General features: G+C 54.8%; 1 protein-coding gene across 1 annotated transcript; it reads right to left on the bottom strand.

Moving 5' to 3' along the window:
- Positions 1 to 136: 136 nt before the first annotated feature.
- MASP1 (MBL associated serine protease 1) lies at positions 137 to 26,028 on the bottom strand. The gene is made up of 11 exons (XM_072867420.1): positions 25,932 to 26,028; positions 23,181 to 23,406; positions 14,636 to 14,813; positions 14,263 to 14,394; positions 13,563 to 13,759; positions 13,093 to 13,240; positions 12,468 to 12,586; positions 11,530 to 11,608; positions 6,872 to 7,009; positions 5,767 to 5,841; positions 137 to 1,149 (listed from the first exon to the last, which is right to left on the bottom strand). Exons 1-11 carry the CDS (start codon positions 25,934 to 25,936, stop codon positions 254 to 256), a joined length of 2,193 nt encoding a protein of 730 aa, XP_072723521.1. The 5' UTR covers positions 25,937 to 26,028; the 3' UTR covers positions 137 to 253.
- Positions 26,029 to 27,577: the final 1,549 nt, after the last annotated feature.

Raw genomic sequence — 27,577 nt, 5'->3', positions numbered from 1 at the left:
ATGGGCAGCACAAGCTGAGGATGCCGGCTGAGATCTCACCCTTCGCTTCCTTCCCCCAGCTCCCTAGCTAGAATTTCCTAAGAGCACAAGCGAAGGGATGTGGGACCAAGCGAAACAAATGACGTGGAGGGCTGGCAAAGGCCTGGCGTGCACTGAGCATCGTGGCTACTGCTTGCGAAAGACCAGAGTCTGGAGCATATTAAAAACCAACAACAACAAGAAAGGGAGCTGCGGCAGCAGGCTGCTTAGTCACTCATCTCTCCAGCTCTGGGTCCAGAAATGTCCATCTCTCTGAGAAGCCTGTTTTCTTCTCCACCCAGTTCACATAGTTGGAGACTTTGGTGTACACACCGTACACCTGCTTGCTGCCGCACTCCTCGGGGCCACCCCATGAGACCAGCCCTTGGGCTACCCATCTCCGGGTTCCTGGGTCCTGGATGACGAAGGCTCCTCCACTGTCTCCCAAGCAAGTGTCCTTCCCACCTTCGTAGTAGCCGGCACAGAACATGTTCTCGGTCACGCTGTAGTTCCCTGACCGTGACTCGTAGCTGGTCTTGCATTCTGCGTGCAGCACCACCGGCAGTTTGACATACTGCAGGATGTCGGACAGCGTCCTCATGCCTGAGCTGATGATCTCGTCCACCGTGATGTTGGGGTTGGAGATACCCCAGCCAGCCACCAGCCCCAGCGTGTTAGGGTGAGGCCCCTCCAGCTCATGCTCAAACTGGGGCAGGCAGACAGGCATGACGTAGTTCCCCATGGTCACCTTCTCCTTCAGCTTGACCAGAGCGATATCATGGTTATAGTTCTGGATGTCAAACTCCTCGTGGAGGATGATCTTCTCCACTGTCCGATTGACAGCCTCCATCTTATTCCTCACGTCATGAAGGGCCAGGTAGACGGTGACATGCTCCTTGGAGACAGGGATGACAGTCTTGTCTCGCCTCTGGGAGCGGAGCACGTGGGCGGCTGTCAGCACCCAGGAGTCTGAGAGCAGGGCCCCGCTGCCAAACCATTTGTCGTTGGGCACCCGGGACATGTCCTCCACCACAATCAGGGCCTGCCAGGGGAAGAAGCCAGGCTCTGCGTTTCGCCCTCCAATGATGCGCTTGATGATCCCAGGCAGAGGACGAGCCGGCCGCCCGCACACTGGGGACAAAAAGGACAGGACAATTATTCCCAGCACTTACCTAGGGAACAAATGAAAAGGGACATCCCTGTAGATTATGCCACATGGCTGGTTATCCTCAAACCAAATGCTCACTTGTGTCTTTTTTTTCCATAGATGGCAACTCTTCTCCTTTTCTCGGTGAACAAAGCCCATCCTCCCTGCCATCTTCACCTTCTCCTGGCAGAGCGTGTGTCAGAGCTTGGAGCAGGCTGGGCATTACACCTCATCCCCTATGCTAACAGGTCTTTGGAGGTATATCTGGGAAAGGAACACATCTGTCCTTCTGAAGGATTTTGCTTCCTAAAGGCAGCCCCAGCTCCTTTCGTCTCTTCGTTGCCTGGTGGAACCATTTCTGGTGGCAGCGGTTTGGGAAAGGGGCAGTCTATTGCTCTTCCATGAGGATGGTGGAGTGATCTTGTTCAGCCCTTGTGAAGCTAGTCACAGACAAAGAGGCCAGTCTGAAGCCTGCGTGAGTTGTCCACTTTCTTCTGTGAAGTAGGAGCCACCCTATGTTTCTCTAAGCCTGATGGCTCAGACATGAGACCAGGAGACCTCAGTGCTCGTGCTGCCTCTGTCACCAACCTGCTAGGTGACTTTGGGCTCTTCCCGTCTCTCTGCTATCTGAGCTATTCCGGCAATACTTTTGGAGTACAGAGCATCTTTCTTTGCTCACAGCCCCAGGACAATTGGGTCCAGCTCTTCAAGAGTTAAAAATAGCCATACCAAGCCCTCTGGATGTCCTATGCTTTCTGTGGCTGTGGACAATGAGGCATAGATTAGAGAAGTGTCTTGTCTATGGGTCAGTAGAGCCTGTTGGTTTCCAGGATTTGGGCCACCTTTCCCCAGGTGCCCATGGAAACCCCAGTCCTGGCATCTGCTCCCACATGGCACCCTGGGAGACCCAAGGGAGGATCTCAGGCAGCTGTCCCAGGAGGTACCGCTAGGCCTTTGGCATAATCTACCTGCAACGATGAAAGCATATTGCTCAGCACCATCCGTCGCTGGACCTTTGGGGCCTGCAATACCTTCATGGTGGGGCAGAGGGTCCAAAGTCCCCCTGAATCTCCCCAGTGCGCATGCACCCTGGAGTGCAGCTGTGTGGCTCCCATGGTTATGGCAGCTTGCCCGGAACAGGCCATTCTTCTGCTGGCAATGAGACAGGACTGAAACCAAGTTGAGCCACTAGACCCCATGCTGGACCAGGGAAGGAGACATCTTCAGAGCTGGGAGCTCCCTGCTCCTGCTGTCCTGGCTCTGTGGGAGTCCATCCTGGGTTTGGTCATGGGCAGTCAAGGCTCAGTTAGTCCCAGAAGTTTGCTTCAAAAAAGTAGCCTCCCAGCCACCCTCTCCTTCCCCACCCTTGCTGGAGGCTGTGAAAGGATGATGTGAATGCTCTTGGCCATGAGACCATGGACTTTCTAGGCACACTTTTGGCTACTAGCCCAGGTGAGTGTCAGGCCCAGACAGTCTCCACTGAGCTTGGGAAGGGTCAAGCTCTTGGCACCTGCCAGGGCAGGGCTGCAGCACATGTGGCCCTGTCACAAAGGGAGGTGGAAAGCCCTTGATGAAAAAGGTGGGCTTTTGCCAAGGTCCCGTGTGCTGGGCCTCTACTCCAGAGAGGCTGGAGGATTTACCCTGCAACTAACAGGCTCATCTGATGTAAAGAGTGAGCTGTTGCCCACTGGGAATGAACATGGACAGTCAGAATTGTGTATAACACACTGTAGGGCCGTGGAGGCTTTCATCCAGGGTTAGCTACTCCAAAGCTGTACCAGATCTCCTGACACTGAAGTCAGGCATGGGTTCAGCAAAACATGTGAGCCAGGGTGGGACTTCAAGCACCCTAAGTATTATCAGACCTTAGTCTTGGTTTACACCTGTGTGATCTGTGCTCCAGATGGGGACCATGGTGCTACCAGATTCCTTAGGGAAGGCCAAGTGGAGGGATCCTTCTGTTATCTCAAAGACCTGGCAGATGTTATGATTTCTGCCAAGCCTGGACTGCAGTAAAACAGGGCTGTGACTTAAATGGTTGTTGTACAGTTGAGCTGGTAGGTGGAACAAGGAGATAGCTTGAGGGCCAGCCTGCACTTTGCAATTCCTCACTTTGTAGCTCGGCTTCTAGAGCAATTTGGCTGGATCTACACCACTTCAGAAGCAGAAAGGCCAAATGAGTAATCCTGCAGCCTCACCATGCCCTGTGAGTTTGCTCAGCTCTTCCCAGAGCATCCAGCTGCTTGTCCAGCTCCTGCTCAGTGTGCCAAGAAACCCAGGGGAACGCCGGTGGGAGGACTGGAGCCTGACATCAGCCCAGCCTCACCCCTCGCTCCGAGACCCATCACGAGATCTGTGGTCTCATGGCCATGGCATTTGCCCTCCCGGAGGAGCTGTGGCTGGAGAAGGCTCGGCCGTGGGATGTTGCCTAGCACCATGGGCTTTACTCCTGCATCTCAAGTCCTCACCACAATTCTGGCAGCCAAACCAGCATCCCTCTGCTCAGCTCCTCAACAGACCCAGAATTAATGTCTGAATAGCCCTGATGTGCCGCCTGGTTTGCTTGCAGGAGCTTTATCCAGGCGCTGTGACACGGCGTGAGGAAGACAAGGGACTCAGCATGCTGAAGGTGGCTATGAGAGGGTTGGACAGGGTGGGCAGGGACAATCCTGCCTCTGGGGAACTTAAGCCCTGGGACATGGTTGGTGGTGGTGGGGTTGGTTCATGCCTGTGGCAGCACTGTGGAGGGGGACTGCCAGGTTGCTTGGGGGTGCTGATGTTGCTGGGAGGTTGTGAGAGCCAATTTGGACTTGCCCTTCTACAGCTGGAAGAGTCCCGAATTGCAGCAGCTCAGGTGCTGGTCTCATCCCTCCGAGTCTGCACGGGGAACTCACACCCTCCGTTGAAAGTACCAGGACTCTGCCCTGATGACCCCTGTGCTGGGAGGGGAGGATGCAAAGCCTCGCAGAAAGAGGGTCTGGCCCCCCAGGGCGATGGGATTGGGGCTGAGAGTCAGCCTTGCAACCAGGGCAGGAGCACCAGGAGCTGCTAACGTGGATTTGTTGCAGCTGGGGTCTGCTGCTAGGAGAACTGCAACTCCGTCAGGGAGGGAGCATGGTGAGTGTCTCTGCATGTGCTCCACTCCCCTGCCTTTCCCAGTGCTGCAAGGAATAGAAAATGTGCTCAGGCAAATAATTCCTGCGTCCCAGCCCAGCCCAGCTGGTCTGCTGCACCAAAGCTGACGGCCGTCCCAGGGAGATGGTTTTAGAGGAAGCGCATCCAGCCAAATATTTATTCTATTAAATTACATATCAAAAACGCTGACCAGGCTGCAAATGCTCCCACTAATGGCAGAGGCAGGCGTGGAGTGGCCTGGAAGAGGCGTTTCTATTGATGGGGAGGTGGCGTGAGACATGGGGGAAGATCTGAAGAGCAGCTGGACAGCTGCTGCCTGCAGATCCCGATCTCAGGAGAGCATCACCCTCTCTCTGGGATTTTCCATTTTCCTGAAGTCTCTCTGACTTCTGTCACTAATCAGGAGGCCTGGAAATGGCCCATGAAAACAGCTATGGCCCCACAAGATGTCCCCGTATGCTCCCAGCTCAAATTAGTTCAGGCTGAAACATCAAGGAGAGATGCAGGGAGCAGTCGCCGCAACAAGAGCAGCCACAGCCCTGGTCTCAGAGCTCCGTGGGCTGCAGGGAATCTCAGGAGGCCCCTCCTCTGGCCTTGCAGTCGCTCAGCGTGGCTGGAGAGCAGATACCTGCCATGGGGCTGAGCCAGCTCCTGAACCCTGGGGTGGTTGCAGTTGCAGCTGCAGCTGCATGGCAGCTGGATCCCTGCACCTCTCCAGAGAGCTGTCAGTGCACGTCCAACCACAACCCGCACCCGAGGCTGCCTCCAGCCCCTGCCTGGCAGCCAGACATGGCCCCATGCTTGGCTATGGCCAGCCAATGTCCCAGGGACTTTTGCTTAATCCTGAGTGGGCGCCTGGCCTGGAAACTTGCTGGCTGCAAACGTTTCTGCCACTGCTCAAAGGCTTGGGACTTTTCCTTCCCTGCGAAGTGGCTGGGTTTTTCTGCAAGGCTTGGAGAGGTGCTAATTGCTCCTGCATGTGGACACACTGCTAATGGGAGCTGACAGCCAGCGGCGCTGGGCAGGTAATGCTCTGCCCTTGGCTGGAGCCATCTCCGGTGATGCTGGAGGCTGAACATGGCCAGTGAGCTCTGCCCTGAGGCTGCTGGTTTCCTCATCTGCTGGAGCAGGGAGCTCGGGGAGCCCTGACAGCCAGGATGGCTGTGACCCCACTGCTGCCCTATACTGCCAGGGACACATGCCTGCATGACTGCTGCCCAGTGCCACCACTGCATCCTGACTGTCTGGGCCAGCTGGGATAGCAGGAGGCCTCTGTCCCCGTCACCCTCCCGGCCATACATTGCAGCAGTTGGATATGTATAGCCAAGGCATATGGCATTGTCACCAGGGAGCAGGGTCCCTGCCTAGGGAAGCAGCAGGTCATGTCAGGCTTGGAGGCATCCCACCTGCCCACGTCCCTGCTCTGCGCCCCTGGCTGTGGGAACCGGCCGCCCCAGCACTAGTACCTGGTCGGCAGGACGGCAGCTTGGTCCCCAGCTCCTCGCTCCTCCATACCCCTGATGCGTCGCATGTGTAGGTGGCTGGAAGAAAGCAAAGCATTAGCTGGGATGTGGTCCTGGCATGAGGGGGTGTCTTTTGCAGTGAGATGTTGCCCAGCTGTCAGGACCCTTTGAACCCTTTTCCAGAGCAGGAGGTGACCTCCCTTTTACGCTCTCTGTACTCCATTCCCCGGTGGGCCCTGGCAGCCCTGCCCCATGCAGGGGACATGCCACCATCCTTGGTTTCATTGCCTTTAGCTGTCTGGAGGGCTGTGCTGCGCCCTCAGCCTCGGCTGGCAGCTGCTGCCCCATTAATGCTGCCAGTGCCCATTCTGCTAATGCATGTGGGATGCTGGGACCAGATGAGTGGGGCCAGAGGGCGTGCAGGGGGGGATATGAGCAGGGAGACAGGAATGTGAGGAAATCCTTTGGCTTTGCTTGCTGAGGGACGAGGAGGAAGAAGGGCTGGGGTGTATGCATACCCCTTCTGCTGTCCAGACCTGGGTCCCAAGGGTGCAGAGACCTGTGGTGCTTGGCAAAGCACCTTGTGGTGTCTCAGTGGTTGTAGACCAGGGGGATAAGGGCGAAACTCAGTCTGCCATGATCCCAGTGCTATCTGTTCAGCTTTGGCTATGCTGGACATTTGGGTGCTGGGATGGGGAGCCTTGTGGAGCCCTTTCTGAGGCTGCTGGACCTGGTGTTCTCTCCAGCAGCAGCTCCTTTTACAGAGACACAGAAAATTTCATACGCTGCAGGGAGCAGATGGCAGGGTGAGAAGGCAGAGCACAGAAGAACAACCACACTGCTCTGCTGAGGCTGTGAAACACTCAGGCAAAGCACCAGGCAGTGCTAACTCCATCCTACCTCGTTGCGGAGCAGAGTGCGGCCAGTCTAACAATCCAGGCAGTGCAGATGCAGGGTACAACGTGTGTAGGCTACATCGACAGCCTGCTGCTTGCAGAGCATCCCGGAGTGACCATCCCAAGCTCCCCCCGCTTGCAAACACACGCACACATGAACATGTGCCCACCCATGCTGTGCCGTGGGGATGCGGCCCGGCCCCACTGCTCACCGGTGCTGTTGGGGGCCATGTGGTAGTAGGGGTGCTGGCAGTGGTACTGGATGGCTGCTCGGTAGGTGGTCAGGTTGTTCCTGGAGGAGAAGGTGACAAAGCCATGCTCCAGCTCCAGCGGCGCTTTGCAGTCAGCAACTGAAAGCCAACACAGAAGGGGGGTTGAGCCCTGTGCTGTTTCTTGGGGTGTCCGTCCAGCCAGCAGGCAGGTAATGCTGGGCTTTGGCACATGATGGTGGTCCTATGGGGCAGAGTGAGGGCCCGGATAGTCCTGTATCCCCTTTCTCTAGGGCACTGCAGGGGTCACAGCATGACATGGCCTCAGATGGCAGCAGGAGGCTGTCCCCAGGCCAGGCAGCCTGGTCCAGTGAAACCCCACCACAGCCATCCTGCAAAGACAGGGCACGCGGGCGGCACTGCTGAACACCAGCAGCACAGCTCACCCACAGGCTGTACGGCCAACACCACTCATGCTGCTGGAGACCCCAGTCCTGGGAGCCCCTCCTTTAGTGTGAGATCTCTCTGCTATACCTTTGAGAGGGGAAGAAACCTGCTCTGGCAGGTGAGATCCGTTGAGAGATGGCCGCAGAGTATGTCTTTGCATCCCTTAGGAGTGGGCAGGGAAAAGCAGGCAGTGATTCACTAACCTATGCCATGCATCGGGGGTGCTCCTCTATGCACAATGCTTTGCTGAGAGCATGGCCTCATCCCTCCTGCTCTCAGTCTTGCTCACCAAACGGTGCTGATAAGCATTTACAGATCGGGCTGAGCAACCCTAGGTCCTGGCTGTCCTGAGATAGCAGGAGATGAAGGACATCGAGAGTGTGGCTTGGCTGGTCTGCAGGCAGGGGGAAGGCCAGCAGATGTGGGTGAGACCCCACCTGCTCCATCCCCCAGGACATGGGCAGGTTTGGCTCTGCTTCACCCATCCCTGTCATGGGCTCAGGGTCTGATGGAGGGACAAGGATTTCCAGGGTGCTGTTGCCCTTCCCCATGGCCTGTCCACGGTCCCCTTTCTTCCCCAGATCCCTCACAGCATCCTGCCCAGCCTCTCCTCCCAGCTTCTCCCCTGGATTGGGCTTGTCCCACCCATCCCAGGAAGGACCCCAGGTGGTTCATCCGCCAAAGCCCGGAGTCACCCCGTGGAGGCTGCAGCTCCTCGCCACATGGGCAGTTCACAGCACACTCAGGTGATGCTGTGCAGCCTCCCCTTGCCGTGTCCTGGGGGACCTGCCCCAGGGGAGGGCAGGAACCGGGGTCTGATCCTGCTGGGAAATGCAGTGCTGTGGAGCTGGGTTCTGCCTCATTTAAGATGAGGGGTTGAGTAGGGGACTTTGCAGAAAGCAGGTCTTGTGCATCAGGGATGACATGAGCTCTGTGGGTCTCCAGGATGGGAAGGGGGCAAGGACAGGAGCCCTAACTCCTTATGCAGTGATCCAGGCTAATGAAGAGAGAATTCACTAGAAGCAGTAGCTGTCACCAGGGGCATGTACTTATGCTCAGGGTTAACCCACCTGCTTGGGTGAAAAAAGCCTGGTTTATGGCAAAATGCTGCAGCTCACTGTTCACCAGGGTCCCCTCCACCCCCTCTGTAGGGACAGCAGGTGATGGGATGGGTGTGTGGGTGCAGCCAGGTTGGGTAGCGGCTCTGGGTACCTGTGCCTTGCAGAGGGGCAGAGGAAGGGACACAGACCCCTCTCACCAGCCCCAGGGGTCCCCGGCTGGCCTGAGCTTTCCTGCTCTCTCTCCACGGTGCCTGGGTGCGCAGCATTCCTGTGCCACGGCGCCAGCAACCGTGGGACCTTTATAAGGGGCTGGGGGATGCTGGGGCTTGCAGGAAGGAGGGAATGGATGTTGGGGGAGCAGCCTGGCTCGCACATCTGCTCTGGGGTTGTTTATGGCTGCAGGGCAGCATGCACTGGCCTGCACAGCCCGTCCCCTCCCTGTGTGTCCCCCAGGCCTGATGCCTGGAGAATGGGCTTGTGCACAGAGGTGTTGCCCCACCAGTGTCCTGGGTCCTGCTGAAAGGGTGAGGGGACGGAGTTTGTGCCGTGAGCCTTTCCAGACTTTTGCCTTGGGAAAGGGGCCATTTAGCATCTCCGTCTTTGTAGGACCAGAGGTGGACCGAGCTCCCCAACACGCACGTCCTCCTCCTCTCCCAGCCTCTGGTCCACATCCCAGCATCCTCCCAGTGAAGCCTCCGATGCCTCGGGGAGTCCAGGGTGCATGCCCTGGGCTCTTGGGGACATGAATGGGGCCAGACACTGGGCTCTGACCTCCTTCAGCTGCAATTAGCCTGAGGCCAGCCGTCCTCACCTCCGCCGGGCCAGCAGTGGGGAGCAAAGGGGAGGCGGAGGAGCATCCATCCCCCTGTACAGGTGCCAGGGCTCGGTGCCTGCAGGAAAGGGCTGGTGATGCCAACCCATCCTCCAGGCCTCCTTGCTTGGGGGGTGTGAAAGGCACCAGGACTCTCGGAGAGAGGAGAGGAAGGAGTGTTTCTTATTTGCAACGCTAGGCCAGGGAGGAAGGGCAGCGGGAGGCTGAATCCAAACAAACAAACAAACAACCAGGCAGCCATGCTGCACTCCTTGCGCAACCGTCGCCTTGGAGGGGAGCTGAGCCGGGCCGAGGCATTTGAGCGGAGAGGGAGGGATGCGGAGGATGTGCCGGGAGCTGGCGGCAGCGCGCAGTCCCTGGGTAGCGGTGCCGGGGCTGGGCAGGCACCCTTCCCCTGGGGCGGCGTGGCAGCGGGAAAGGGGGGCTCGACTCCAAATTTCCTTTCCCCTTCTCAAGACGGAGTTAAGAAAGCACCAGGCGCAGGGGGGTTAGGAGTGCCATGCTGGTTAGACAAGCCACGGAGACGGATTTGGCAGCTGGGCCAGGGGCAAAGGGGACCTGCCCTGGGTACTGGACAGATCAGAGAGGGGCATCAAGACAGGCTGCCCGTCGGGGCGGCGTGGCCGGCGCCAGCCTCATGCGGCCACTTGCTCCGAGCCGGCTCTTCCCTCTGTCTGGTTGTCGGCTCTATCTGCAGCTGCACCGAAAGCAGAGGGGAAGGAGGAGAGCAGAGAGAGAAAGCCCAATTAGTAGACGAGCAGAGAGAGGCATGCAGGAAACCCAGCCCCCAAAACACCAGAAATCGTTAATGAGCGCCCGGCGAGCTGTGCCAGGGTGCTGCAGATGCCGGCTGAGCCACGGCTGTGCCGGGGACCCGCTCGCTCTGCTCGGCCGGGGTGACCTGGGGGAAGCCGTCACGGGGTTGTGCTTAGCTTCGCCAGGCCACGGAGCTGGATTTTATCCACCCTTGGCTGAGCAGTTTTCTATTTTCTGCGTTGCTTTTTAAAACTGTTTTTGCTTATGCCCTGCCTCTCCCAGACGTCCTGGGGAGGTGGGAGGCATTGCAGTTTGGAGGCCTGAACTGCCCATTTAGGGGCTTCTTGGCTTTCCAAAACAAGTCTTAGAAATTTAGTGTAGTGAGTCATATCACACAAGAAGGGACCAGTTCCAGCCTGGCTGGAATAATGCAGGTAATAATTTCAATTTTCTCAAAAAAATAATACTTATTGGGGTTAAAAATATTTACCTAGATGTTTGTTCTTTTTTTATTAGGCAACACCAATTTTTATCTGATCTCTGCTCAAGCTGGATAAAATTAATGGGAGACTGTGGTAGTGAGAGCGGTAGGAATGGGGAGTTCCTCGGTAGGGCAGAGGCATCACTAAACCCACACTTTTTAAGGAGCCCTTTCAGATATGGATCTATTCAGCAGGTCTGAGAGCCTCCTGTTTTCCATTTTGAGTGAGAAAACATGAATTACAACTCCAGGAAACTAAGGTAAGATCCACAGTGTCATTAAAAGAAAAAGGATCTGCCCAGATGGGGAGAGCTTGGATCCCAACATCCCCTGAGATCATCTCGTTCTGCCTCTCCTGGAAGGTCTTGGGACCTTCTCTGAGCACGTTTGCTGCTTTTCTTCTCTCTGGGCCAGCCTTACAGCAGACTGAGAAGCAGTGAGGGCCTCCCTTAGGGCTGAGGGTGTTTGGGGATAGGGAAAAAGTGTTATCAGGTACATCTTCCAAGCCTGAGCTGAGAGAGACGCTGGGTTAGATGAAAGAAGAGATGATGCAAATCGTCACCCATCCTTTCAAATGACATCTCCTTTCTTCTCCCTTTTTCTCCCATTTTAAAGTTTGTAAATATTTGGGTAACTTTTCTCTCCCTTTCACTTAGCTGAGCAGTTCCCAGATTAGGCTAGCACCTGGGACCTCTCTAATGCCCTGGGTCTTCGTAAGCCTCCATTGGGAAGGAAATTTGGACCAGGAACTAGATTATCCCAGTTGTCCCAGATTTATCCAACAAAGCCAGCTCTCAAGAGCCAGGCTTGCTCTTTCTTTGACAGGGAGGCAGCAAAGCGGCTTGCAACTCAAGTTATATGAGTAATCTAAATAAAAGCACCAACCTCCTGCTTGTGGCATTTGGAGCGAGCCCCGTTATGTTATCCAAGAACGAGCCAAAAGAGCTTTGCAGAGTTACGTAGACTCTCTGGCTGGGTTTGTGTCTCTGAATAAGGAACTCTGCTCTGGCAGGGCAGCTCCCTTCAGCATGAAATTATTTCAGCAAGAAAAGGACATTGGCGGGGTGGGGAAACGTGTCCTTACTTTTACAGATAGGGATCTTGTTACTCCAGGTCCCGTCCTTTAGACACTCGATCTGGAAGGAGTCGCTTTCCAGGTTATCCTGTGCAGAAGATGCCAGCAAAAAACACCATCAATGTACAAGACAAGGAAACTCCTCTCTCCATAAAAAGTCAATTTCTTGGTGGTTTAGTCAAGATATATCTAGACCCCCTGGAACAGGACTTTTCTAGCTAAAAATTGCAATAAAATCATAATGAAAAACTTGAGTTTTCTTGTTGCCAGCAGCTCAGTGGCATGCTGAATACAGAAGAACTGGAGGCATTTATTCCTGTTTTAGGTGCTGGGTTAGGTAAGGAGGCAGCTCTGCGTGACGGATGAGTCTGGGAGGATATCAGAGAAATACCCAGCTCCATGTCGGAAGTCAAAGCGGGCTACTGGTTTGGAGGGAAGACAGCCATGACATGAGTCACCCATGCTCCCCATGGTTCTCAGCTGTTTCCTGGAGAGGGCCTGCCAAAATCCCAGCCCTCTTGACTTGCTGAAACTGTCCCAAAGTCCCGGGGGACCGCCTGGTCTGTGGAGGCTGGCCTCTGCGGGCTGCCCGGGAAGCTGCGCCAGCGCCCGCCGAGGTGGGGAGCAGGCAGAGCCCTGGCAGCTCCCCCGGGGCTTTTGCTGACTTTTTCTCTGGCAGAGGTGCCAAGTCTGGCATCCTGTGAGCTGGCCGACTCCGGAGGGATGATGAGAGTGTGGCTCAGGAAAGTGCCATCTCCTCTCTTCCTCTGCGTCTTTGGGAAGGAAAGTTGGTGGCTCTCAGAGGAGGCTTTGTCCTTGCCCCTGGGAAGGGGGTAAGGATGGTGTGTGGGTTGCGTTCACTCTCTCAAACAGAGATGCAATGGCTTTGGGAGGAAGGATCCCCCCTTTCCTACCCAGGTGCCCAGCTCCACACTGTCACCCCATACCTTCAGTACTTTGTATCCGGTGTTGCAGCTGATGACAACCTGGTCTTTGAAGGTGTACTTGGCTTGGGAAGGCTCGATTTTCCCATTGATTGGTGGTTGCACCAGTGGGCATGGGTTTCCTTTGAATAAAGAGCAAAAGAAGAAAAACAAAACTCAGCTGAATAAGTGGAGGAAATGGAGAGTCCCAGCTCTGTCACCCAGTCCCTCTAGCAGGGTCTGAACATCCCTGCCTTGCTCTTGCTATTAACCTACACCAACATGGCTGAGCCAGGCTCTTCTCCTGGAAGGAGTGGAGGATCCAGGTCTTTCCCCCAGTCCTGGGCTGGTCCTGGCTTTGGGCATTACAAGGCTGGGAGCTAATAACAGTACCTTTTGCAATTATCCTGCCCCAAACTGCACTGCTTTGCAATGTGGTCTTGTTTCAGGGCCCATCTGGCATAGGAAAAAACCCCAACCTTTGATGGAAAGAATCCATGTTATTTTATTCCTCTCTGGTGATTTCTGGCACAGACACTTTCTGGAGACAGGATCATGGACCACCAAACTCATGGTCTCCACCTGCAGGGTTTATAAAGCTCTTCCCATTGCCCAAGCCCAGGAAATGGAGGAAGGCAGCAGGAGTTACCAATTGCTGTGTACGACAGCTTCCAGCCCCTGTTCTCTCCCGAGTTGTCACTGTGGAAGAGGATCTGCACGCTGTTGGTTTGGGTTTCAATGCGTCCCGGGGACTTCTCTCCACAGAAAGGGCCAAACTCCCTATGGCCAGCTTTGATCTGCCAAGGGAAAGAAGAGTGGGTGGCTTGAGGGGGATCTTTGATCCCTGAGGATTGCTTCACCCTGAGGCTGATGGATGGGGCTGCAGTGGGGTCAGTAGGGCTTAAGCACCATGCGTTGGGGGGATGTGAACAGAAAGAGGGTCACCGTTGGCTGAGAGGTCAAAATCAGACGTGCTAAGAGACATGGGTTCAACTGAGCACAGGGCTCCTGCTGGCTTCATCACCCCCGTTTAGACTGGGGCAATTCTGGTCCCATCACCAGGGCACTGGGGAAACAACAGGAGAGTGGGACAGGATGAGTGTGCAGAGCTCAGCTCACCTTGATGTAGTCATAAGGACAGGTCACCTCTGGGTGGTCTTCCACGTCAAAGCTGTCCTCGAAGCTCAGGGTGATGAAGAAACCCTCCTCCAGCTCGATGCGGTACAGGCAGTCCGAGCTCTTGGGGTAGGGGCTGGGGAAGTCGGCGCTGGTGACCACCCCACTCCTCTGGGTGTAGAGGTTGTCGCTGCACTCCACTGAAACACAGCCGTGGCTCGCTCGGGGCCCTGCCAGCCACATCCCAGCCCTGACCACCCTCAGGAGTCCTTCCAGTGGAGTGGGGTCTGCTGGGTGGTCCATGGACCCTGAATATGGGTCCATGCAAGGAGAACCTCACACAGCCAACCTCCAAATATGCCTGTGGCATAGAGGGTCCTGGACTGAGAGCTAATCCCAGCTAATCTACGTGATGCAGATTCAGAGCAGAGACTAAACCTTTTCATTTCTCTGACTTGAGGAGGTCTATAGGGCTTAGCTGAGGAGCATAGCCCATGGGAGAAACCACATCTCCTTCCCACACAAGAGGACTGCGGGCCTTGGGTGCTCTCCAGTCCCAGGCTATTTGTTTGTAGGGGAAGAGGCACCTCGTCCCTCCTGGCAGCAAGAGAGGGCAGTTTTGCCTGTGTTTGGTAGGTCTGTTGCCTGCTCAGGGACCCCTCTGTGTGACCGTCCCCACGTCCGAGCTGTGCCTGGGTGGTACCTTTGCAGGTCCTGTTGTCGGAGTGGAGGATGTAGCCAAACCTGCAGGAGCAGTAGTACCCGCCAATGTAGTTGTGGCAATAGTGGTCACACGCCAGCTCCTCGTCGCTTTTCTCCAGGCACTCGTCCACATCTAGGATGGAGATAACAAGGAAGGGAGGTCACCCCACGCATCAATCCATTTGCCACAGCACTGAGAAATTAGTTGTCCCACATGGTGGGTCGCACGAGCACCCAGCGAGTCCCATATGGCCCAAGGGCTGCACACACGGACTTCTCTTGCTAGGGTCCCCAAGGCTGGCCTGGGATGTGATCCTAGCAAATTTGTTATGCTACCCTAGCAATCTGGTCCTGCAGGCTTAACTGCTGCTTACCCACGGCGGTGTAATGGGCGTCGAAGCCAGTGAAGCGTTCCTCATTGGAGAAGTCGGACCTGAACGTAAGCCCCATATAGGGCCCTGGGGACAAGATCACTTGCTGGCCGGGAGCCTGCTCGGTGTCTGTCGTCTCCCTCCCACAGAAGGTTGCCAGCTCCTGGTCCTCAGCTTCAATCTGTTAGCAGAAAGAATGGGTGAGCGCTTGGCAGGGCTTCGGACTTGCCCCTTGGGCTCTGCTGAGCACTTGGATAGTGCAGGAGTTTGATATATCCCTGGGCTGCTCCCCAGTGCTGGCCACCTCTGAATTTTCTCTGCATGGTGCTGTGGGTGTCTGTGAGCCCGGAGAGCCTGTGGTGCTTTCCTGGGGGAGGTCAGGCTTGCAGTCACGCTCTGCACCTGAGAGCTCAGGTATCTGCCTGCGCTTGTCCAGCCTGTCCCCTGCCAGGGCTCAGCAGTGTCTCCATGGGGCAGGCTGCCCGTCTGGCAGCCTTTGATGGCCACAGCCTAAGGATGCAGCTCTGCACCCCTGGGTGCCACGTCCTGCTCAGCCCTGAGCTGCCTTGGCCCTAAAAATCAATTTCCAGCCATTCCCGCTGCATTCACCTCACCTTCTGGTGACCTGGGGATGCTCAGAGCATGGCAGGTCTGACTCCCACTGCTCCGGCTCTCTGAGATGCCGTTACTGCAGTAAAGCAATGAAATGATTTCTGCAAAATGAACGCAGGAACTCAGGTCTGCCTGCTCCTGCCTGTGGTCACCCTCTGAAGCAGATGCTGAGAGAGCAGGTAGCATCCGGGATGTAGGGAGGAGCTGGGGGGTGTAGGGAGGATGCAGGGAAGGAGCCTGTTTGGGAGGTGGGGTGAGGATGTGGGCAGGCGGCACGGAAGAAGGGTGTGAAAATCAGCCCCGGGCCGTGTCATTCCCACTCAGAGCTGTTGGTACCTGAGATGCTCCCCCTTGCCTCCTCCCTCAGCCCAAATGCTGATCTGGGCAGCAGCATCTGTGCGAGGGCTGTGCTGCTGGGAGGGTGTGGGACCCCAAAGGAGCCCCTGCCCATCGGTTTTGCATCAGCTCAAAGCAGCAGCCATAATTTGGATGGTGTTTCTGTCCCCTGGGCTGGCTTGGACAAGCTTGGTCCTATCCCTGCCACCCAGGGTCCCTGCCTGGTTCCAGACCTGCAGTACCAGGCACTGTTTGGACTCGGAGCCACATGCCCAGAGGGCTACAGGAAGGGACCAACGGGCCAACGTGCCCTGTTGTCATGTCAGCATGCTCACTAGCTTCTACGTGCATCCCTTTAAAGCACAGCCATGCCCGTGCCTTCAAGCACTGTAATACCTGAGGAAACCCCTCCGGTTTTCCCTGGAAACCCCCTCCCTTCCTTTGTCCTTGCCGTTTTCCCCATTTTAGCATTGACCCCATCTCCTTCTCCTGCAAATCCCACCCCCAGCCCCTGTCTCCACCACAATATCTCTCAGCTCGCTCCCAGCACCCTGCCTGCTTTCCCCCAGGAGATTTGAATATGAATAACCCCTCGGCTGAGGAATGCGATGGACGCCACCACACCAGCTCCCGCCGCTTATGCCAAGCCAACGCTGTTGAGGCCGTGACGAAGCGTGCAGCCCCCCAGCCCAGGCCCACGGAAAACAGCCGCCTGCTCGGGGACCCACAGGTTCCCGGAGGTGTTGCAATGCTGTCCCCGACTTGCGTGGCCTCTGCGAGGCGAGACCCTCCTCTGGCTGCATCCCCATCTCCTGGAGACCCTCGGGATGCGCTGGCCAGGGAGGGTCTGGGGCTGAATGGGAAATTTCCCAGGGCTGAACAAGCAGGCGGAAACTCGCTCACACCAGGGAAAGCCAATGTGGAAATGGCGACTCAGCATGCCTTGACATTGCCTCCAGATATTTTCCATCCTCTCATACAAGCTGGAGCTGGCCAGAAAAGAGAGAGACTTTCCGATGATAAATTTTGAGAATTTGGAGAAAAAACACGCGTCCCGCATTGGGACAAAAACCCAATTGAATTCTAATTTTTTTTGTGAAACAGCGTTTTGAAAAAAAAAAGGAAAAAAAAAAGGAAAACAAGTAATTTGGGATCCATCTGTTTTCAATCTCTTTGAAATATACTGTGATGCATTAGAATCTTTTTAAATCTGAAAGAAAGATTGTTTTGAAATGAAATAGTGTTTCAGACTGAAAAATGGGAGCGCCATCACCAAAAGCGAACGAAAATGGCATTTCGGCCCCGATACTCAGTCTTGGCCGTGCAAATGCGCGGCACGCAGCCTTTTCTGCAAAACCTGCTTTTTCTTAAGGAAAGCTGTGGGAAGTAGCAATTTCCAGCCAGCTCCTCCGCGCGGGGCTGGTGGCTGTCACCTCTGCAGGGACACACGAGCTACCGTGTGAGCTCCCAGCCCTCTCCTCCAGCCCCGGCTGATGCAGGACCCGCAGCACAGCATCACCAAAGCACGGGAAAACCTCCCCCATGCCCCGCGTCTTGGCCCGAGGATGCTCCCGCCATGGGGCCAGCCCTGATACTGCCCCCAGCATCCCTGGATACAGCCCCGGAGCGGCAGGATGAGGCCCGGGAGAGCCATGCTCTCCTCGCCGAAGGTATCCACGGCCCCTTATCTGTGACGGGTCCCATGCCCCGAGCCACAGGGAACAGAGACAGCCCTCCAGCAGTAAACTAAACAGAGAGGTCATCATCCCTGGTTAATATTTGCTGCTTCTGCTGAGGACTGTATACTTTTTCATAGATCATTTACATCCAGCGAGCAGGCTGGTAATTAAATCCTGGTTGTTTGTTTGGAGTTTCTCCCTCTCGGGTCATGATGTCGACGTTTTCACTAGAGAAGATGTGTCCCCGAGGGAAATATCAATTGCCGCAGAGAAATTCCCTATAAAAATACGCTGAAAGAATCCTCCTTTGAAAAATAAAATATAGCGACACTCTCGTGCCTTAAATTTACCCTTGCCACTGCCTCCTGCCGTCTTCCCTGTCTCTGCTTGCCTCCTCATTCCCTTGTTAAGATTTCTGCCTCTCTGGATGGAGGCAGATGGGGGTCCCTGCCCGGCTGTGGCTCTGTCCCCCTGCATTTTGGCTTGGGCTGTGGCCAAGAGAAGTGGTGACCCAAGCCGTGTGGCCCCCTTTGCCCCATATCGATTTCCTCCTTCGGGGCAGGAGGCAGGAGCTGGGGTGCCCTGGCTCGGCAGCAAAGAAACGCTGCCCCAGGGCATGGGCTGCTGGGGATGCCGGAGCAGCGATGCTCTGGAGATGCCTCCTGCAGCGGGTGGGTTAACGGAACGCCATGAACACCAAGGGGAATTTGGCCCGGTGGTTCAGTGTCTGCTGCTGGAGAGGAGCAGGCAGCCGGCAATACGGAAACGCAGGCGCCACCCCCCCCCTCCAGCCCTCCAGGAATGCACTAATTGGACTGATGAAGGCCAAACATACCACTTGTAATATATATAAATGGCTCATTAGTCAGAGAAATCGCAGCGCTGGGCTGAAGACACTGGGAACATGACATGGGGAGGAGACGCTCAGAGACAGGGAAGGGAATGAAACAGCCCCTGCCGAGCCGCCTTGCAGTTAGAGTGCACGCAAGAAGGCAACACCCAGATGAACGGAGCTTTTTTGCAAAATGACTGCTGCTGCTGCTGCTGACTGTTGGAAATGAGGCAGGGATGGGACAGCCCCAGCAGGAGCCTCCATCTAGGTCTCCTGGAGATCCTCTCCCCAGCATGCACCCCGCCTTTCCTCAATATACATTAAGGGTCCTTTCATGTGCAAATGTGCACCTGAATTTCCATGGGAACATACATGGCAGCCGTGCCATGGGGGAAAGGGGAGGATGGCTGCTTTCCCCTGCTGTGGACTTGGCTCGACCTCTGGAGACCGTCCCCTCCCACAGGTTGCTGTGCCCACATACCCTATTTCTGGGCCAGGCCTGTTCCCTGGGGGGCCTGGGTGTGCAAGGAGAGCCCAGGCAGGATGCTGGGGTGCTGATGGACCTGCTGGCTCACTCCCATGCTTGATCCTCCTGCTTCCCCTGCATGGGGTGTGACTGTGGTCCCCAGTGGTGCAGGGGGTGGCCGGTCCCAGCGGACTCCTCTGTGCAGAGCCAACGGGAAGGGAGAGGAGATCAGCAAAGCCCTGGGCCCTCCCCTGCTCCCAGCTACCTCCTGGGATTTGAAGTGCTCCTCTTGGGACCCCACACCTCCGGGGCATGGATTACCCCCTGGCTGAGGCCGGCTGACAGCACCAAAAGAGGATGCTCTTCTCCTGAACCCCCAGTTCATGCCAAGCCCTGATTTGTGCTTTTTTCCCTCTCCTTTGAGCAGAGGAAGGTGTAAATGGGTCCCGTGCATCCTTCTCGCAGCCGCAGGCTGGGCATGCACTGCCCTGAACGCAGCATCGAGCTCCTTCCCTGGCCCTGCATGGCCCCTGCCAGTGCCACGTCGAGCACCGAGGGTGTCCCCAGGGACAGTGCTGCCGAGCACTCGGCACGGCGCAGCCCACAGCCCTGCCCTATGTGAATCGCCCGTGGCAGGAGATGGCACACTGTGAGCCCGGGATGCTGCGTGCAAAGCCAATCTGCTATGCACCCTAAACACCGTGCCAAACCTCAGGGGGACGTGGCTCTGTCACATCACAGATCTTTCAGAATCCCCCTCTCCGAGCACCGCTTCCCAGGGCGGTGGCACTAGCTGATGCTCTGCCTGCAGCCCTGCCGCCCCAGCTTGGCCCATACCCCTGTTTTCCCCTCACCAGCCCCTCATCGGGGCTCACAAAAACTGCCTCCTGTGCTCAGCTGGGCCACCCCTGGCCACCCTCGAGCAAATTTATTTGCAGCCACTGGTTTTGCCTGAGATGTCTGGCCAGCTCCTGGGCACCCACACATGGGGTTAGTAGGTGTCTTGCCTGGGTGAGCACCCAATGGCACAGATCCTCCCTGGGGACACGGGTGTGAATAGCAGCTGCAAAAAATTTCCAAAGTGCTACACATGGGCTGAAGTCTGAACACAACATGAAGAGGTGCATCCAAGGGAGACTTGGGTTGTGTCAGGGGAGATGGGACCCACCGGACCCACAAAGTGTCACGGACCCCTCTGCCCTCCTGCGCCCATGCACAGTTGGAGACACCCATCACAGATGACCCTTGGGCTTGAAGGAGTGAAGGGAAAGCCCTGTGGCATGTGCTGAAACCTGCCAGGTCTCAAACACGTGCCATCCTGAATCAGGACTCAGTGGTAGGGATTGGGGTGAAGAGGTGTAACCGCACGAGGACCGTGTGCCAGCAAGGACTTGCCATGGGCTGACTGGGGGGAAATCCTCTCACCACAGGCCCCATCTTCACTTCAGTCAAGGAGCTGGTCCCAAGCTGGCTGCCAAGCCCTCAGGGGCTGATTTCATTCCAGGGCTTGATCAAGTGATGTGCAAAACCTCATGGGCAGAACCCCAGGCTCACATTTCCCTGGTAAGCCCAGGGATTTACTCATGAAGGTCCCTCAGAAGTCAGGATTTCATCTCCCATCTCTGGCCCTCCACTGGGATTTCATCTCCGAGCTCCCTGCCTCTGCCACAGCGCTCCTCAGTGACACTAGTCAAGTCACTTAACCTGATTTCCCGGTTATGGCCGTGGCTTTCGGGGTGCGCCGGGCCAGTGCTGGAGACTTGTGTGCAAAAGAGCTCAGTGCTGGGTGACCCCAGAAAGGAGCTGGGTGAACCATGGTGAGACCCTCCGCAAATAAGGAACCCCCAAATCAGCTCCCTGGGGACAGTGATGAGCTGGGCAGAGCCTGCCGAGGAGCATGGCGGAGGGCAGGAGCCAAAAGCCCAATGCGGATGGCTGCTCCTTCCGCATCCCCCTGGACCTGGCAGGCGGCTGAGGGCAGCCATCCAAAACCTGGGGAGAGGTTGTCTCCAATGTGCCGGGGCCCGGAGCTCGGCTTCCTGAGGCAGCGTGCGGCTGGTGTTTCCTACCCGCATGGGGCTTCTTTGGGTGGGTATTTTGGGGGGTGGCTGTTCCTCCCGTTCCTCCTGGCTCACTTCCTTACTGAAGTACCACTCCCCCTCTCTGCCAGCCCTGTTTGCACAAACAAGCTTCCTGGTCTGTGAGTATTTCTTTAGGAGCCATGTTCTTTTTATATATACGCACACACACACGCATATGTCTGTATATATATAAATAAACAGCTATTGTTTTAATTAACCATTGTTTCAGAGCTCTGGAAACTGTTCCCTTCTGAAGACCACCCCGAAGGCAGAGATCTGCACGGGTTTACAGCTCGGCTCGCCCTCAGCTTGCCGCTCAGGATGACTTTCTACGCTGCTCGAGAGCTTGGGCGTGTGGGCAGCCAAGAAGGTAAGGAAAGCAAAGGCCTGGGCACAGCGGCTTTCTGCCTGTCCTGAGCTGGGTCCCCACCTTGCATCGGGGCTGTTCAGTCCTCATTTTGACCTCCTTCTTATGATAGCAGTCAAGATGATGAAGACCCTGATGGAGACCCCAGTCACACCCATGGTGAGAACAAACAAGGAGGTGTTTCTTCACACACACACACAGGAGTACAATCATATATTTAACCTGTGCAACTCTCTGCCACAGGATGCTGCAGAAATTAAAGTCACCCATGAGTTCAGAAAGCAATGGTACAAGTTCATGGAGGGGAAATCCATTGAGCGCCATTGAACGCAGAGATACCACCTGTGGCTTTCTGAGCATCTTCACTGGGACTGGCAGAATATTATAGAGAAGCACCTATATGTGTTGGGTCTATAATTATATTCTATAGCCATGCACTGTTGGCCTCTGTCAAAGAGCGGGCTGATGCTGTTTTTACACCTTGCGCTGATGCAAACAGAGGCTGGACACGCAGACTCACGGAGGAAAATAGCCATGGAGTCATTTTCTGCTCTCCTTAACGTTTTCTAAGCTGGTGGTTTGGCAGCATCAAGATTGCACCCCTACCCAGCAGAGTAGCCTACGGATCGCCCATAATCCATTCATTTTCAGCACTTCTCAAATGTAATTCTGTGGTAGAGGCTCTGCAAGCTGAGTTACAGCCCCGAGCAAATTTATACAGCTGAGATCTAAATCCCTGTGAAAAATACCGCCTTCTTATGGAAATCCAGCGGCAGAGAGAGCTATGGTGCCAAGTTGGCACCATGGCCAAATAACAGGGAGCCTTATGAAAAAGGAAAAATGAGCAGGGGATGAAGGGCGGGAGGACGGGTAAAGCTTGGAATGGGAAAAGTTTCCAAGAAATCCGCTCCTTGAGCTTATTGGGTTTTTAAAGCAATATATCTCTATATATGTCCCTGGCCCTTGTGCTTGGAGAAGATCCAGGAGAAGCAGAAAGAACTAATCAAACCTCAATGAGAGCTGTTAGTAGCAGAATGAGTGCCAGCACAAAGGGGAAATTAAAGCAGCAAACAACAGATCCTAGAGGAAAAAAAACACAAATGTTTGCCTTGTTTTCTTAGTGCAAAAATAAAATAGTAATTTCAATTAGCTGGCAACTAGCACCAGGGCTGAGTTCTGCAGTTCCAGACCTGGGTGCAACCTCCATCTGCCTCTGTGCAGAGGGGCAGGGCGAGGCTTGTGCCAGGCAATGGAGCCAGGCAAACCTAGAAAGCACCTGCTTGCTACTGCTGGTCTGCTAGAAAGCACCAAACATGACCAAGTTCAAAGATACGGAGAACCCAGCTTGTCCTGGATGCGAAGGAGAGCCCTGCTTGGAGAGACCTGTGGTGCAAGAGGCAATGATGCTCTGTGGCACTGCAGTGTGTGGCCCACTGCAGTTTCTGATGGATTACTGTCCAGCAATGAAGCAGACTGAAATCTTTTGTGTTTTTGGCCATGACAGCTCCCTGGGAACCTCCATAGCTTGTTCGTGCTGCAGGTATTTGCCAGCAGCAGCCCTGAAATTTGTATCTCAGCTGTGAAATGGGTTTGCATTGAGCCCAAGGGAGCCTTTGGGTCTGTGCACTGCGGCTTGTGCAAGGCTCTGCCTGCAGACCCCAACTTGCAGCCTCAAGCTCAGGTCCAACCTTTCCCTTTTGCTTCCCTGGGGGCTGGACAGGGTGTCCCAAGAGCCTGCAAGCCGCAGCCAGGGATCCAGGCTGGCTGCAAGGTGCACCCATGGCCATGGCCTGGCAAAGGGTGCCCAGCTCAGGGATTCTCCTTGCACGTGGCTGGCATCGGAGTGGCACAGGCTGGGTGTTTAGCCACAGGGGTTTCACCAGCCCGTAGGTGTGTAAATCCCATTGGGTCCAATGAGAATTAGGTGCCCAAATACTTTCAGAAATCTGGTCCTCTGTGGGTAAGCTCTGAATCTCGTGTCCCACTCACTTGCTAGTCCAATGGATGTTGTCAGCTTACCTGTGCTCTCCTCGTTGTCCACTGGACTGACAACTCCTGTGCCCAATAAATGGGGAAAACCAGCTTGTTCCCAGCTTTTCCAGCACTACCCTCTCTCAGCTGGCCAAACAGGTCTGCTGTCTACCTCACCATCTGCCCCGTAATATCACAGCTCACCTTCACATAGTCGTATTCACAGAGGTAGGATGACTCCAGGTCAAAATGCATGAAGTACAGCTTGATTTTAAATCCATCAGGCACAGAGATGTTCCACGTCACTTCTGAGTCGCTGGGATAGGAATCGGGGAAGTTGGGAGACTGGATCTCCCCAAACATGTCCGTCAGCTCGATGGCATCTGCCGCGCAGAGCAGCAAGGCACAAAAGGACCAGGTCAGGGGGTACCTGGAAAACACAGGAGAGGAGATGAAATGAAACTCTGGCAATGCCAAAACCTGTTGAGGGCTCAGTCTCTTTTCCCAAGTGGGTCATGTAAGGTCACACACTTGAAATGGCTGGGAGAGGAGGTGCAGCACGGTGTCACCATGAGCAAAGCCCCTGCCAAGCCGCAGAGGGGTGGAGGTGAGGGTGGGAGCTGCACGTGGCTCCCAGGAGGGGAAAGCCCCTTTGAAAGGTGGGTGACGGTGACACAGGTGCCACGTGCGATGCAAAGGCACCGGGCGCCGTCAGGAGCTCGGTGTTTCTCACGCTTCTGGGAGCAGCAGCTGCTGGCAACACGTCCTTTAACTAATGGGGCTCTGATGGGCAAATCTTCATTTAATGGAAGAATAAACATAAGGATGCTTAATAAAATAATGATGCTTTCTAAATTGGTTTAATGAAAGCATCATGGCAATAACTGCTAAGTATCATTATTATTATTACTGCTTAGCCTCATCCTGCCAAATTGGGATCGTTGACTCTCAATAAACAGCACACGTCTTTGCAGCTGGGCAAGGATGGACCGGGGTCCCAGCAGTGTAACCCAGCATGTTACTCTCCACTGTTTTATGTTTTTCTCTCTTCTCTTCTCTTCTCTTCTCTTCTCTTCTCTTCTCTTCTCTTCTCTTCTCTTCTCTTCTCTTCTCTTCTCTTCTCTTCTCTTCTCCTTTCCTTTCCTTTCCTTTCCTTTCCTTTCCTTTCCTTTCCTTTCCTTTCCTTTCCTTTCCTTTCCTTTCCTTTCCTTTCCTTTCCTTTCCTTTCCTTTCCTTTCCTTTCCTTTCCTTTCCTTTCCTTTCCTTTCCTTTCCTTTCCTTTCCTTTCCTTTCCTTTCCTTTCCTTTCCTTTCCTCTCCTTTCCTTTCCTCTCCTCTCCTTTCCTCTCCTTTCCTTTCATCTCCTTTCCTTTCATCTCCTTTCATCTCTTTTTCTTTTCTTTTCTTCTTTTCTTTTCTTTTTTTCTTTTCTTCTTTTCTTCTTTTCTTTTTTCTTTTCTTTTCTTTTCTTTCCTTTCTTTTCTTTTCTTTTCTTTTCTCTTTTCTTTTCTTTTCTTTTCTTTTCTTTTCTTTTCTTTTCTTTTCTTTTCTTTTCTTTTCTTTTCTTTTCTTTTCTTTTCTTTTCCTTTCTTTTCTTTTCCTTTCCTTTCTTTTCTTTTCCTTTCTTTTCTTTTCTTTTCCTTTCTTCTTTTTCTCTTCAATTCTTGGAGTACCACTCACCTCAGATGGAGAAGCACACAGATGTTGAGATCCTTAGAGATCTTTTGTCATCAGACTCAGCTTTTAAAAAATCTCAGCCTAAAGAGTTTGTCCCAACTTGTTACCAACTTGTTTGTCCCAGAGGAGGGCAGAGAGGACAGGTAAATCAGTGGCAGTCCAGATGACCTCGCACCAGCCTCGAGCTCCATTTGAGCATGAAAGTGAGCATAAACCAAGTATTTCTCCATGCAAAGGGAGAACACTGCCTGTGCTGGAGGCGCAAACAGAAAATCCCTGTGCCATTGCATGGGACCCCGAAAGAGGAGCGGACCTCAGGCTCTTTACACCCAGTGGAGTGCACAAGGAAAAGGAACATGCAGGAAATTAGAGCCATTAGAGACAAAAATTTCCGCTTTCTGAAACAGGTACTAAGGCCTGGCAAAGGCTTGTAGGTGTGTATTACAGGCGCTGGAACTACTCACACGTACTCGTACACCCGGTTTCAAAATCAGGGCTTGATTTAGGTATGCTGGTGAGGAAATTGAAGCTATATAAGTGAATTATTTTTAACCTGCCTGTGTTCTTTCAAAGCCAGGGCAGTAGATTTCTGGGGCTCATTTGTGTAGTGCCATCACTTTTCCCAGCTCTTCATTACAAAGCAAAGTTAATGGGAGCTGAGAAATTTGGATCGATTTTTCTTTCAAGCAGAGTGAGGTTGAACATGCCTTTTTTTGACAGCTTGTCTGAAACCACAAAAATGTGTGAAGGGAAAATCTGTTTCTCCTCTGGTCAGAGTACATGCACGGGGCTGGATGCTCAGCTGGTGTAAACGGGCATCACCTCCTCCACTCGAACGGGCCGTTTGCCGGTGCAGCTCTCTGCTTTCCCTTTAAACAGGGGAGGCAAAACAACATCAAACTTCTTTCCCATGCCAGGAAAGTCTTGACCTCACGTAAAAGTGATAAACGACCGCGGCGTGCACAGAAACCGTGCAGCACGTCCAGCCTCCCTCGCACCTTTGGCCCACGGACCGCGGCAGAGCGCTACGCCCGGGCTGCGTGCCCGTCCCCCGAGGTGCCCACGCCGGTGCCCACGGGCTCCGCCGGGATGCCGGCACGCAAGCCGGGCTGCAGCGCGAAGCCGAGGCGTGAGCAACGCCTCGCTCGCTGCCGGGTGGGGAAACCGAAGCCACGGTCACCAGAGGGAACCCTTCCCCAGCGGGATGGCCCCCCGCCCGGCCGCGCCCCCGGGCCAAGCGTGCCGGACCCCGGGGTCAGCCCGTCGCGGAGGTACTCACCTCATTTTGCTGCCGGCAGGGTTTGCGGGTGGGTTTGGCGCGGAGGATTGCTGGTTGGTTTGCGAGGGACGGCTTTGCCTCCCTCCAAACGCTCCGCCGTCCGCCTTATCTCTGTCCGGAGATTTGTGAGCGTGTGTGCGCCTATGTGTGTGTGCGTCTGGAGTGGTCTGGCATTTTCCATGCAGGTCACGCCTTCCCCTGCCTGCAGCCGTTCCCCACATCCCCACAGGCACGCAGGCAGACCTGCCTGCATTGGAACCGTCCTCCCCGCCGCCCGCCCGCCCGCCCGCCGCTCCCTCCTCTCCCGCCGCGGGGCTGCCCCTGCGCTCCAGCAAAAGCCGCGGCATTCAGCGAAGTTTTTGTCTTCCCTAATCTCCAGAGTTTTGTGTGTGTGTGTGTGCCCATGCACATTGTGTTTTCTCCCCCGTTTTTTTTTTCCCCTACAGCCTGCTTTGCCAGATGGCTAAAATTTGCCTCTCAATAGGGTCGGAGGCTCCAGCAAAAACAGAAGGCAAGAACGTGTGAAAAAAAACCTGTGCGGGGATAAATAGCTGTAGTGGTGGTGCTGCAGCTGGGATCGCTGCTCGGGACTTGCTTTCGGCTTCTCTGCTCAGTGCCGCGCAGCCTTTGGGACGGGAATCTGGTTTCCAAGAAATTGTCGAATTGTGACAGTCCGAATAAAATCAAGACCTAGTTTGCAGCCTCCTGCAAAGCTGAGGAATTGCTGGATTCAGCATTTTGTCCCAGGGCAAAAGAGCAGCTTTAGATGCGGACTCTGCTCTGGAGCGAGAACTTTAAACACTAAAGTTACAGGTTTTGAGCCTGACTCCCTCCTGTCGAGGAAACAGGTAAAAACATGAATGCTCCCCCCTCAGCCACCGGCGATTCATTTCTCCTCCCTGTGCCAGGCACAAACCAACCCAAACCCCTCTTGTCTGCATAGCTAAGCGGGAAGAAGATCTATCCGGGCTGCAAACAAGGGAATAGCCCGTAGGAAGTCAAAGGATGCAAGTGACTCCCTCGTCCAGAAATGACACCCTTGGAGACACGAAGAGCAAAACTTTCATAGCTGTTTACCGACTTCAGCTTGAGCTGGTTAATGTAAACCCCGCAGACATCCACTGGCAGGCACGGATACATATGCGGCGTGTTAAAAGGCACACACAAACAAGAGCGGGGAAGAGGCAGGGAAGCAGGGATGTGTTGGCACCACTCCTGGAGCAGCGGCTCCCAGCCCTCCCCGGGCTCCCCAGCTCGCTGATGTCAGGCTGCGGCGATGCCGTTAAAGGGGCGATGTTACCCCCAGCCTCTGCGGCGGCTGCTGCCCTTCCAGCCATCCCGGGGAGGCTGGGAGCGGAGGGGATGGAGTGAAGAAAAAAGGGTTTTCCTCTTTCTGCGTTTCTTGCCTTTGTGCTCTGGGAGGGTGACAGTTCCTTGGCTTCCCGTGCAGACAGAAGCTGCTTCTCGTGCTCCTGTGGGTCTCTGGTTCTGTGCTGGGGAAGAAATGGTACCTAGGAGACTCAGTCAAGTAAAATAGAAAAATATGAGTGGAAAAGCACTAGAAGAATAGCAGAAAGGCTCTGGGCAAAGGGAAGATCTCAGTCTGCCTTTATTTGTAGCTCTATTTGGGAAGTTTTAACAGCTCA

This window comes from Ciconia boyciana, chromosome 7 (assembly GCF_034638445.1).
Source record: "Ciconia boyciana chromosome 7, ASM3463844v1, whole genome shotgun sequence".
Classification (NCBI taxonomy): Eukaryota; Metazoa; Chordata; class Aves; order Ciconiiformes; family Ciconiidae; genus Ciconia; species Ciconia boyciana.
Note: the sequence above shows the minus strand (reverse complement) of the source record. Positions and strands in the feature narration are given on the sequence as shown.